The 13293-nt window shown below is 38.7% G+C and overlaps 1 protein-coding gene across 1 annotated transcript in view; it reads left to right on the plus strand.

Annotated features, from left to right (window-relative positions):
- Window positions 1-913: 913 nt before the first annotated feature.
- Window positions 914-13293, plus strand: part of SYCE3 (synaptonemal complex central element protein 3) — a 13269-nt gene continuing 889 nt past the window's right edge. The window contains exon 1 of the mRNA XM_007454079.1: window positions 914-1049. Coding sequence (XP_007454141.1) covers window positions 941-1049 — 109 coding nt within the window. The 5' untranslated portion in view covers window positions 914-940. The remainder of the gene's footprint in view (window positions 1050-13293) is intronic.

A 13293-nucleotide genomic window follows, 5' to 3' on the forward strand; every position in this document is an offset into this window, starting at 1 on the left:
ACTCTTTCCTCCTCTCAACCTTCTGCAGCAGTCCATGTTCCAAACAGCAGCTGAAGTCTGCTGTTACCTTAAAACATAATCACATAATCCCCTGCCGGCTCACCCTCCAGTGGCTTTTCCGCGCTCTCAAAATAAAACCAGAGTTCTTGCCGACTTAGTTGGTCTCATGTCCTACCACTCTTCTTCTCAGCCCCGTTCTCTATTCCTTAAAACACACCAGGGACACTCCCGCTTTTTCTTGAGCCATTCCCTCTGTCTAGAGCTCTTCCCCTAGATCTTCACATGACAACTCCTTTTTGCCATTCAAATGGCAGTTCAAATGTCACTTCATTAGAAAGGACTTCTTGGACTTTACAAGCCAAAGCATTTCTGCCCGTGAAAAATCTTTATTACACCATCCTTTTCATTTTCTTTGTAGCAGTGACCACAAACTGAAGGTATCTTTATGAAACTGTTAACTTGGCTATTATCAGTCTCTCTCCCTGGAATGGAAGCTCCATGACAGCATCCGGTCTATTTGGATCCTCAGATACGCTGCAGTGTCCCCAGAGCCCTAGTAGATGTCTGGCACATAGTAGATGCCCAGTAAATCTGTAATCAATGGTGGATAATGGAATGGACCTCAATTAAAGCAGCAGCCTTGGAGAGAGGGAGGAAGGCAGTGACAGGAGAGACTTTAAAGAGCTGGGCCAGACTATGATCTCCACAAGGGCAGGATTCAGTTTACTGGTGACTCTCAAGCACTGACCCTTCCTGACCCATAGATGATTTAATGTTTATTCCATAAACAAATAAAATTGGTGAGTTTCAGTGACCCCTTAGGTCAGGAAGATAAGAGGAGTTAAAGATGACCTAAGTTTTCCAGCTTGGGCTACCCAGCTGGAGCTAGAATTGAAACACTGGTTTGTCTCACTGCATCTTCTTTCTGTGCACTGCCTAGATGGCTGATTCTGACCCTGGTGAAAGAAACTATGAAAACATGCTGAAAATGCTGTCAGACCTGAATAAAGACTTGGAAAAGCTATTGGAAGAGATGGAAAAAATCTCAGGTAAGATGTTTTCCCAGGCAGGGTACCTTCACCCTTCTTTCCAAGAGCTCAAATCCTCCCCACACTTCTAAGCTCAAATCAAGTGCCTTCTCAGCCAGGTCTTCCCTGACTACTTTTCAACTTCTGCACCATATAACTACTGTACCACAAGATTTTACACTAACCTCTGAATATTGTCTTGACTCGTTTTCTGATCATTTTATGTGCGTTTGCATCTTATTTCTGCAAATGGGCTGTTACCTTTTTGAGGGCAGAAATAGTGACTTCTTCTTTTGTAACTGGGCACACAGTACCATACCCAAGCTCAAGTACTCAGCAAATGACAAATGATGTTAATATAACACCTGTGAACAAAGTTGGAACATACTTTCTGTGAATCATTTAAATAAGAAGAGTTCAGAGTAATAGTGCTAAGACTGGTGAGGTGCTCAAATGGGAGGTACAGCTAGTGTAATGAAGCAGCAGTAGAGTTCAACAAATTTCTCCATTTTTGGAAAAAAATGTTTGTCTGTTACTTTATTCAACATGTTTCCACTAAGCGGTAACTAGCAGTGGTAGTGATACCATTATAAGTTCTTTAATTTGTTCTTTACTAGTTCAGAATATGTGTAATTCTTATAATTGTGTGAGCCTAAGTTTTGCTAGAGAAAACCATAATGTAAAACAAATTTTAGAAAGCCTGCATACTCTATTCAAACGAAAACAAATTATTTTTAAGGACATTATTAGTTTATAAATAATCTCCATTTATTACAACAGTCTTCAGAAAATTTCTGCTTAGAAATGTTTGCAATTTTGTGCCCATGTACTTGAAAGTCTTATATATACCTTGCTAAAATGTTCTATAATTCATTTTCCACTATAAGTTATTTAATTCCTTCAATCTAATTAAATAGTCTCTTATTTAACAGCATTTACTAAGCACCTACGATGTGCTTTTCTAAGAATACAAAGTTGAATAGAGATGCTCCTTCATTAGAAGAAGTGGGCAGGGGCCAGAAACAGGCATCAAGATGACCAGTTATAATTTAAATATATAAATTAAAATTAAAGCACATTTTAACTTGATGTTAAAATTATAACCTGGGAAATGCTAATAATGGTGTATACCAAGTACCAGGGAGGGAGCAGAGAAGTAGGAGAGGCTGACTGCCTGGGGAAGCAAGTGAGGCTTTGAACAGAGCAGAGCACTAGGGAAGCAGCAGGGGTTGGACAGATGGGGTAGGGCCCGTGGGTAGGAGGAGATAGCCAAGGCTGTGTGCCCATGAGGGAAAGCCTGGCATAGTCAAGAAGTCATATTAGTGCATGAGATTCACAAGGAGGCAGAGGCCAAAGTAAGAAGAGGCTGAAAAGGTGAGAAGAAGGGTCTTCAGTGCCAAGCTAAAGAGGTTTACCTTTCTTGTTCAGGTGATAGGGAGCCATTTGGGATTTCAAGGAAGACACTTGCCTTTTGAAAAGATACCTCTGGTAGTAGTGTGAGAGATGGTTCGGAGAGGGAAGACTAGAGGCAGGAAGGCCAATTAGGAATGTTTTGCAGAACTAAAGGCTAAAAAGGAGCTAGCCTTACCTCAGGCTTGGCGCTGAGAACAGTAAGAGAATAACAGATTTCTGTGATAGCATCTCTCATTGATTTGTAAGAGCTCTTTATGTATTAAGACTTGTTCAAAATTGTAGTAAATATTTTTCCCAGTTTGTCAGTTTCCTTTAATTTTGTATATGAAGCTTTGGTAAACAGAAGTCATATGTAGTAAAAATGTATCAATATTTTCCTTTCTGATTTATTTCCATTGCTGTGATGCCTAGAAAACCTTTCCCTAATCCAAGATCAGTGAAATAGTCATTTATATTTTCTTCTACTTTGTGTTTGTTTTTTCTTTTCTTTTTTTTTTATATATTTATTTATTTATTTTTGGCTGCGTTGGGTCTTTGCTGCACACAGGCTTTCTCTAGTTGTGGCGAGCGGGGGCTACTCTTTGTTGCAGTGCACAGGCTTCTCATTGCAGTGGCTTCTCTTGTTGCGGAGCACAGGCTCTAGGCATGTGGGCTTCAGTAGTTGTGGCACACAGACTCAGTGGTTATGGCTCGCAGGCTCCAGAGCAGAGGCTCAGTAGTTGTGGCGCACATGCTTCATTGCTCCGCGGCATGTGGGATCTTCTCGGACCAGGGCTCGAACCCGTGTCCACTGCATTGGCAGGCGGATTCTTAACCACTGCGCCACCAGGGAAGTCCTGTTTGTTTTCTTAAACATTTAATTCTAAACTATCTGGTGTGCCAAAGGAACCAGGCTGTGTACTGCATTTTTATTTAGATTCACTAGAGTCTCTCTTTTTGGCAAATAATTCCAACAGTAATTAAGGTAATAGTTAAGTAAGTTATTAAGTAATAATAAAAGTTAATATTGCTAAGATGATATTACTAAGGTAATAGTGTTGTAAAAAAATGCTCTCTCACCTTAGAGGCAAGGTTGACAGGTGTTTATATGGAAACAAGTCACATAAAAGACTTAGCTTTGACAATTTTAAAAATTTGTCTTTTAAGTTTTCTAAGTAAACCTGAAATTGTTTGATAGATTCAACTATTGTATTTAAGCATCTGCACATCCTGGAAGTCTTGTGTACTTCCTTTCTCACAGAAATAAAACAAATGTAGCCTGTATCTACTTGGCATGAATGAGGCTTCTGTTGTGCATGATTCCACATCCCCTCCCCTTGGTGCTTTTCCACATCACATTCCTTGAGTTGATGGAAGGTCCATTATTTCCCCTTTAGCTTATTCTTTCCTTCGTTTTAGTTGCACATATTTTCCTCTTTTTATTATTCTATTTTAATATAAATGTTCTGCACAGTTGTCTAATTTGGGGGGCAATATACATCTTTCAAATTTTTTCTTTAGCAGTTTATCAGCTGGTAAAGATATGTTTTTATCAACATATAAGCAACCACAGGTTAAATAGTATTAAAATGTTTTGTAAAATTTACCTTTTGTAATTTCTTAAGTAAACAATACGTTCTTGGGTCCACGGACTCAAATCCAACGGTTGAGAACAATAAAATATTTTTCTACCTGAAGTGTAAGCAGCAGAACTATTTTATCATAGTGTCCCTAGGTCAAGTAGGATAAATATTGTTGACAGAAGTAGCATGATTTGGGGCCATGATGAATCTCACAGCCTTACCCTTTGGGTTAAATTTAAAGTGAAGCCCAACACGTAAGTTCTTGGCCTCTGTTGCCCCTGGGAAGGCTCTTGCCCAATTTTTCCAGTGACCACACAGGGCAAGGAAAATCACCAAACAAGCAGTCATCAACTATCAAAAGCACCAACCAGCAAATAAATGTAAGTGTGCATATTTATATGTATTTATATAAATATATATGCTTATTTTAAACTATTAAGTATATATGCATAACTTAAGCAATATTAAAAACCCAAATCATCTTGACTCCAAGGCTTAAAGTTTCTCTTTCTGTTCTCTTGAACTTAAGTCAACTCATGACCTAGGATACAGTAAAAATTTAGCTGTAGAATGCCTTATGGGGGTGAGCCTTGAGAATGTAAAATTTCTCAGGTAGAAGGAGAGATTCTAACTTGGTTTCCCTCATCCCCAAATCCATCCCATCCTATCCTGTTAGTTTAGAAGTCATTTCTTTATTACTCAAGAAGTTTTTATATATAGTAGAGCAGAGATAGCTAACCTGTTATGTAATATGTTAGGTTTTATGGCTTATCACACTGGTTTCATTATTATTATTATTTTTATTTTATTTTATTATTTTTTTTTGCGGTACATGGGCCTCTCACTGCTGTGGCCTCTCACTGCTGTGGCCTCTCCCGCTGCAGAGCACAGGCTCCAGACGCACAGGCTCAGTGGCCATGGCTCACAGGCCCAGCCGCTCCGCGGCATGTGGGGTCTTCCCAGACCGGGGCATGAACCCGTGTCCCCTGCATCGGTAGTAGGACTCTCAACCACTGCGCCACCAGGGAAGCCCTGGTTTCATTATTATTAATCAGTGAGTTCCCCTTCATTATTCTTTTTTCTTTCCTTTTTTCTTTTTTTACCTATTCTCACATGTTTATTCTCCAGATGAATAATAGATTCATTTAATATTTTATTTGGAATTGTGTTAAACCTATATGTTAATATAGAAAGAATGATACATATATATATATATTTTAAAATTATTTATTTATTTATTTATTTATTTATTTTTGGCTGTGTTGGGTCTTTGTTTCTGTGCAAGGGCTTTCTCTAGTTGTGGCAAGCGGGGGCCACTCTTCATCGCGGTGCGCGGGCCTCTCACTATCGCGGCCTCTCTTGTTGTGGAGCACAGGCTCCAGACGCGCAGGCTCCGTAGTTGTGGCTCATGGGCCTAGTTGCTCCGCGGCATGTGGGATCTTCCCAGACCAGGGCTCGAACCCGTGTCCCCTGCATTGGCAGGCAGATTCTCAATCACTGCACCACCAGGGAAGCCCAAGAATGATATATTTTTAACACTAAGCATTCTCAGGTAGGAATGTGGTATTTCTCTCCAATTATTCCAGTGTTCTTTAACATGTCTCAAAGGGTTTTGCAATATTTTTCTCCAGATTTTTTTTGCCTTCAATTTTATTTTGTTTTTTTCCAGTTTTATTGAGATATAATTGATATATAATATTGTATAAGTTTAGATTGTATAACATAATGACTTGATATATGTATATATTGCAAAATGATTACCATAATGCATTTAGTTAATATCCACCACCTCACATGGTTACAAGTTATTTTTTCCCTTACAATGAAAACTTTAAAGATACTATTCCCTTAGTAACTTTCAAATATACAATGCAGTCTGGTTAGCTATAGTCATCATGCTGTTCATTACATAAAAATGTGAAACACTTCACAAATTTGCATGTCATCCTTGCACAGGGGCCGTGCCAATCTCTTCCGTATCATTCCAGTTTTAGTATATGTGCCGTCAAAGGGGGCACTCTCCAGATTTTTCAGTACGTTTACTTCTGTGTTTCTGTTCCTATTATAAATGGGGTGTTTTTCGATTTTATTTACTGAATAATTAATACTAGTATACAGGAAGGCTGTAGATTCTTGGATATTTTGTATTATTCTAATAATAATAATAGTAGTAATTTTATTATTCATAGCTTATGTTTATTGTTTACCATGTATTGGTCTCTTTACCGTATGCTTTACACACATTATCTCATTTATTCTTCCTAACAAGTTTATGGGGGAGAGACACTATTATTATTTCCACTTTACATATGAGGAGGAAATTAGAGCTTACAGAGTTTACATAACTTTTTCAGGGAATTCCCTGGCGATCCCGTGGTTAGGATTCAGTGCTTTCACTGCCAGGGCCCGGGTTCAATCCCTGGTCAAGGAACTAAGATCCCACAGGCCGTGCAACACGGCCAAAATAAATAAATAAATAAATAAATAACTTGCTCAAAGGCACTTGGCCAAACTGTAGTAATATCCAGTTCTACTCAGCCTCTAGAGTCGTCTATCTTTTTCTGTATTCTGAAATTATACATATAGTATTTGGAAATAACTCTTTACTGAACAGTTAATGGTGAAACTACTAGAGATAACTTCTGATAACTTTTTCAATTTCTTCTTTGGTTAATGCTTTAAGATTGTGTCAGTTTGTGTATTTCATTTATCCTCCCACTTCATCCATTTCATCAGTATTTTCTAATTTATTAGATTACTGCTATATGCAGCATTATTAGCATTTTAAAATAAATAACTATTATTAGATGATTGTAATGAATAATCATGTTTATTATTTAATAAATATTATAATTCGTAAGTTGATAATTATTAAATAAACAATGATTTTTAAAAGAAATGTTGCATTTACATTGTTTTTAAAATCCAAAGTAAATTCAATTAAAATAGAAAATTACAAGAAAAGTTTAAAATCAGCAAAATCCAGCCACTCAGAATTAACTACTGTTAACACTGGCAAACATGATTCCAAGTCTCTCTCTATGCAAAAACAGAATAATGGACCAATACGGGATGCATAGAGGAATCTTTTTTTGACAGATACACTTTAATGAAAATGGAATCGTACTATACAAGCTACTTTTAAAATAAAGAGTACTACCTTTAATTTTACTTAAGAATTTAAACTGAAGTGAAACTGAAGAAATTCTTTACTTAAAATAAATATTTCTTCACCATAAAAACTATACTAAAATTAAGAAAGTTTGTGGGGAAACATTAAGGAAGTTAGTGTTATTTCTTCAGTTGTATATTTTATCTTTATTCAGGATCTAATAACACTAATCAGTGATATTTATGCCTTACTTATTAATTGCTAGATCCTATACTAAGCACTATATGAATTTGTTCATTTAATCCTCACAACAATTTTTGAGATATAGGGATTGTTATTATCCCTATTTACAAGTAAAGAAACTGAGGCACAACTGTCTTTCGTTATACTATTACCTGTATTTGTATATTATCAAGTACAGATAATGTTTACATTAACAATAACATTTACAACATTTGCACTCTGTTCTGTAATCATAATTCCTAAGGTTGAGACTCACACATTCTGTATTCAAATAATTCAAAGAGTTAAACCTAGTAACTATAGCTTTGGACATTGTATTCCTTGAATTCATAAATGCTTAAGAATATATCTGTGTTTATAACTGGATGGTAACTTGGTTATGTATATAATTATTTTCTTTATAACGTAAAGTATGTTTTCAGCATTTAGTGGCACTGTGAAGATGTGTGAAACACTCTGCCTCTTAAAAGTGACTTTTCTGCCTGTAAGATTCTTTCTTTATTCTTGGAGTTCTGTACTTCACCAGCATAAGATTGGTGTTAATACCCTCTGACATATTTCCTAGGACATGTTAGATCTCTAGAGCTGTAGATTTGAGTATTTTTTATTTATTTATTATTTTATTTATTTTATTTATTTTTGGCTGCGTTGGGTCTTCGTTGCTGTGCGCGGGCTTTCTCTAGTTGCGGTAAGCAGGGGCTACTCTTTGTTGTGGTGCGCAGGTTTCTTATTGCGGTGGCTTCTCTTGTTGTGGAGCACGGGCTCTAGGCTCGCGGGCTCAGTAGTTGTGACTTGCAGGCTCTAGAGCGCAGGCTCAGTAGTTGTGGCGCACGGGCTTAGTTGCTCCGCTGCATGTGGGATCTTCCCGGACCAGGGCTTGAACCAGTGTCCCCTGCATTGGCAGGTGGATTCTTAACCACTGAGCCACCAGGGAAGCCCGATTTGAGTATTTTTATAAGATCTTATTCAGTTATCGTATCTTTGGATTCTTTTAATTCTATTTATTTGGTTTATTTCTTCAGAAATTCCAGTTATCCATATTGTCTGTCTCTTTTTGTCTTATCTTCATCATCATCTCTGTAATCCATTTTATTTTTTTGTTATTTTCCATTTTACTTTGTGTCAGTGCCTCAAGACTGTCCCCCTGTTCCCTGAATATGCTGTTGTATAACAATTTTCTTGTCTCTTTATTTTCAACCTCAGATGTAGAGAATTGATTTTATCATACTCCTCAGTTTGTGATACATGATGACCATTGGCCCATGCAGGGCACTACTAGTTTAATTTTTTTATTTATCCCCTTTGGTCCCCATGCTCCATTCCCTTTCCTCTCTCCACCTGTAGGCAACAATTCTAATGTGTATTTATTTTGTGTGTATGTTCTTGTGAAATGTATATTGCTATTTTATACATTTATTTGAAATTTCTATAAATGGTAAATTTATGTTAAATTTCTATAAATGATTATATATTTTTCATACTTTTTTTCATTCAGAATTATGTGTGTCAGCTCTTTCCAAGATGCTATGTATACATCCCATCTGTTGCTTTTAAATGTTGCAAAGTATGCAATAGTGTACATCATTCATGAGTGGCTAGGCTAGGCCACATGGGTGATAATATGGGAGTTTAAGCTCAACCCATCTGTAGGACCTGTGGATGAAGACAGAGTCTCAGAGAAGGGCATATGGGCAGGGAAAGCATCTTAATATGCATTTGTTTTTCTACATTCTAAATTAATTGGATTTCTGGGCTCTTTTCATCCTGCCTTCCCTAAAATTTTATTATTGTTTTAGTAAAACTTTGAGTTAAATGCTTTATTCATTTATTTTTATTCCTTTTTAAGTTATGAAAACATTTGGAGCTGTGCATTTATCTCTAGATATGTCATTGCAACCCATAAGTACTGATAAATAGTGTTCTTGTTTTTTATTGCTTTTAAGTCACCTTTATTTAGGTATAAATAAATAATAAAATAAATATTTTAAGTGTAATGTTCACTGAGTTTTGCAAAATGTATACACCAGTATAGCTAACACTATTGTCAAAGTACAAATTATTTCTATCTCTCCAAAGTGTTTCCTTTTGCCCCTCCCCAGTCGATTCCCACTCTTCCTTCCCCAGAACCAGGCAACAACTGATATACTTGCCTAGAGTTTCATATAAATGGAATCACAGTGTATACACTTGTGTCTGGCTTCCTTTGCTCACCAGGTCCAATCAGCATAATATCAATATAATGGAACAGCTTGATGTCCTGTGGAAGGGAAAGGCAACTAAGGAACTGGAGAGTTGATATACCTGAATTAGGATAATGAAAATGTATTGTTAGCCTTGTCAGTGGAAACCAAACTGCTTTAGGTGGTGTTTACTAAGAGGTGTAGAGAAAACAGCATTTTTCAGATCAATAGCTGCACACTAGGTACCAGGGGATGTGTTAATTTGTTCAAGCAACGAAACCACATCTGGAGCAGCAGCTGCAATTGGAGTCACCACCTGACTGAGTTTACAGTAATCCACTGTCATTCTCTAAGACTTGTCTTCTGTACAGGCCAAACAGGCAAGTTGAATGGGACTGTGGTGGGAGTTACCCCCTGCATCTTTCAAGTTCTTAATGGTGGTAATAATTTCAGCAGTCCCTCCAGGAATACGGTGTTGCTTTTAGTTTACTACTTTCATAGGTAGAGGCAGTTCTAGTGGTTTCCACTTGGTCTTTCCTACCAAATAGCCCTCGCTCTGTGGATTAGGGAACAAATGTGGGGATTCTCCCAGTCGCTGAGTATATATATTTCAATTATGCATCCTGGAACTGAGAAAATTACCATAAAGTGGGTTCAGAAGCCCACTAAGCCCACTGTGAGACAGACCTCAGCTAGAACTCCATTGATAACCTTACCTCCATAAGCCCGTCTTCTGACTGGTAGATCACTACACTGGTAGCGATGTTTTGGGTCACCAGGAATTAATGTCAGTTCAGAGCCAGTGTCTAGTAGTCCCCAAAAGGTCTGATAATTTCCTTTCCCGTGATGGGCAGCCCTCCAGCTGCACTGTTGTAGGGTGCCTCTTCCTGAAGCTGACGATCATGTGAAGAGGAAAAATAACTAAACAAGTAGTTACAACGGATTTCTATGAGTGTTAAGACTGAATAATCTACGTGGTGCTATGGGTAGCCAAAAGTGGAACCTAATTTGATATAAGGAGCCAAGGAAGGCCTCCTCGAGTAAATTACTTCTCAGCTAAGACTAAAATATGAACATGAGTTAGCTGAATGAAAGAGGAAAGGAGAAAAGTGAAGAGATGAGAGTTTCTGAATACAGAAAGAATAGCAGGTTTAGAAGGTTGTGGGGAAGAGTGAGTTCACTTATGGATATGCTGAGTTGGAAGGGCCAGGGTTTTTTTTGTTTTTTTTTAAGAGATTGTCCAATTTTTTTTTTAAAATATTGACATATGTCTTAAATTTATTTATTTATTTATTTTTGGCCGTGTTGCGTCTTCGTTTCTGTGCGAGGGCTTTCTCTAGTTGTGGCAAGCGGGGGTCACTCTTCATCGTGGTGCGCGGACCTCTCACTATCGCGGCCTCTCTTGTTGCGGAGCACAGGCTCCAGACGCGCAGGCTCCGTAGTTGTGGCTCACGGGCCACATGATCTACCATGAACTACCACATGATCAGCAATTCCCCTTCTGGGTATATATCCAGGAAATTATGCAAGAAGAATGCATTCTGGAGATGTACAGCATCATGACTACAGCTAATATGATATTGTATACTTGAAATTTTCTACAAATGTAAATCTTAAGTGTTCTCACCATACCAAAAAAAAAAAAAGCCCACATAACTGTGAGGTGATGGAAATGTTAATTAGCTTGATGCTGATAATCATTTCACAATGCATACAATATCAAAACATCACATCGGGGCTTCCCTGGTGGCACAGTGGTTCAGAGTCCGCCTGCCGATGCAGGGGACACGGGTTCGTGCCCCTGTCTGGGAAGATCCCACATGCCGCAGAGCGGCTGGGCCCGTGAGCCATGGCCACTGGGCCTGCGCGTCCGGAGCCTGTACTCTGCAATGGGAGAGGCCACAACAGTGAGAGGCCCGCGTACCGAAAAAAAAAAAAAAAAAAAAAAAAAAAAAGCCCTCTGAGAAGGCCTGCCCTCACTACCTGGTCTAAAATAAGACTCTTCCTATTCCATTTCTCTGTCACAATACACGTTGCTTCGCAGCTCCTTTCACAATGTGTAATTGTCTTATATGTTTATTATCCGTCTCCTCCCACTGCAACTAGTATAGAAGCTCACGAGGGCAGGGATATGTCTGTCCTGTAGTAGACAGCTGTATCATCAGGGCTGCCGTAGCAAAACGCCGACACAGAGCAGGTGCGCGATAAACATTGAATGAATGAAAAACTCAGGCGACGTATATTTCCAAAGGATTTTCAGATGATTGTGAGTCCTTCCTATTCTATATTTTCTTTTTTTTCCCCTTGGATCAAATCATAAGAGGGCTATGCACTTGATATAGTGTTTTAGTGTCTCATTGAATTGCCTTTTCTGAAGTGTGCTTTGGTACTGTGCCGCCAGCTTTCTTTTACCAGTGCCTACAACTGTAGACATAGAAGAATGTCTTTATATTTAAAGTAGGGATGTTGTCAAGGACATTTTCCATTATGTTACACACCTCTCATGAAATATACCTATAAGGAAATTCTTTCTTAGGGTAAAAGTGTCTTAAACAATGGGTTTGTTTTTATTTTATGGTCACTGAATCTTATAACCGAGCATGTTTCCTTCTCTGCTTTGAGCTCAGGAAACTCAGGACTAGAATTTCAGCTGCTATGTAGGACTATATGAAATTCATTTCTGTGGGCTGTTTTGTTTCGTTTTGTTTACCCACACTAGTTCTTTGTTCTGAATACCTGAATTATTTATTTTATAGTAAGAGTTTCTCCTTTCTTGAGCACCTAATATGTTGGAGACAGGTTACATACATCATCGGTTTAATCTTCACAGCAAAGCCATGAGATCCGGACGTTTTCCGTCCTACACATAAGAGGAGATGAGGTTAGTAAGTTTAAATCACTTACTCCAGGTCACACAGCCAGTGAGTGGAGAGCTGGGAAGCAGACTCTGCCCTGGCTTCAAGTCCATGCTCCACCTGCTGCCCAGGTGGCCTCACATGGTGGTCTACAGGCTTCCTGCACCAGAATTACCCAGGATGCTTGTCAAGATGCAGGTTCCTGGGCACCATTCCCAACTTGCTACACAAGAACCTTCTTTGAGTTCTGAGAGGGGCCAGTGGTCTACATTTTAACAGGTGTCCCAAGTGATTCTCATACTTCCAGAAGATCGAGAATCCCTGTGCTAGCTATATATCATATGCCCTCTATCTGTTGAGGTGTACTGCACGTATCTTTTCTAACAATTTTTCCCTAAACAAACAGATGCCACTTTCTATAAAACTTCAAGTCTGCCACACTGCTGACCTCAGTTGTGTGTAGACATACATGTGCATTTGTTATTAATCATTCTGCCTATCTCTTTTTTTTTTTTCATTCTGCTTGCGGGATCTTAGTTCCCTGACCAGGGATTTAACCCACGGCCTCAGCAGTGAAAGTGTGGAGTCCTAACCACTGGACTGCCAGGGAATTCCCTGCCTATCTCTTCTTTGGTTAATTTCCTGAAGGACATAGTTTCCCAAAGTATCCAGCATTTTTTAACCCAGACAGGAGAAGTTCTAAGGAGATGTATTTACTGCACAGAGAGACAACCCTGTTCTTCGTAGTTCCAAAGGGGAGAACCACACCAGTGGGGGGGCGGGTGCTGCAGAGGGAAGGGGTGGAGGTGGGGCTTCTGCACACACCATTGGATTTGTACAGGAAGCACGTGTTCACCTATAGGCCCAGGGGATGCGGCCCTCAAGTTGCTCTCAAAGGGA

Source organism: Lipotes vexillifer, unplaced genomic scaffold (assembly GCF_000442215.2).
Source record: "Lipotes vexillifer unplaced genomic scaffold, Lipotes_vexillifer_v1.1 scaffold382, whole genome shotgun sequence".
NCBI lineage: Eukaryota > Metazoa > Chordata > Mammalia > Artiodactyla > Lipotidae > Lipotes > Lipotes vexillifer.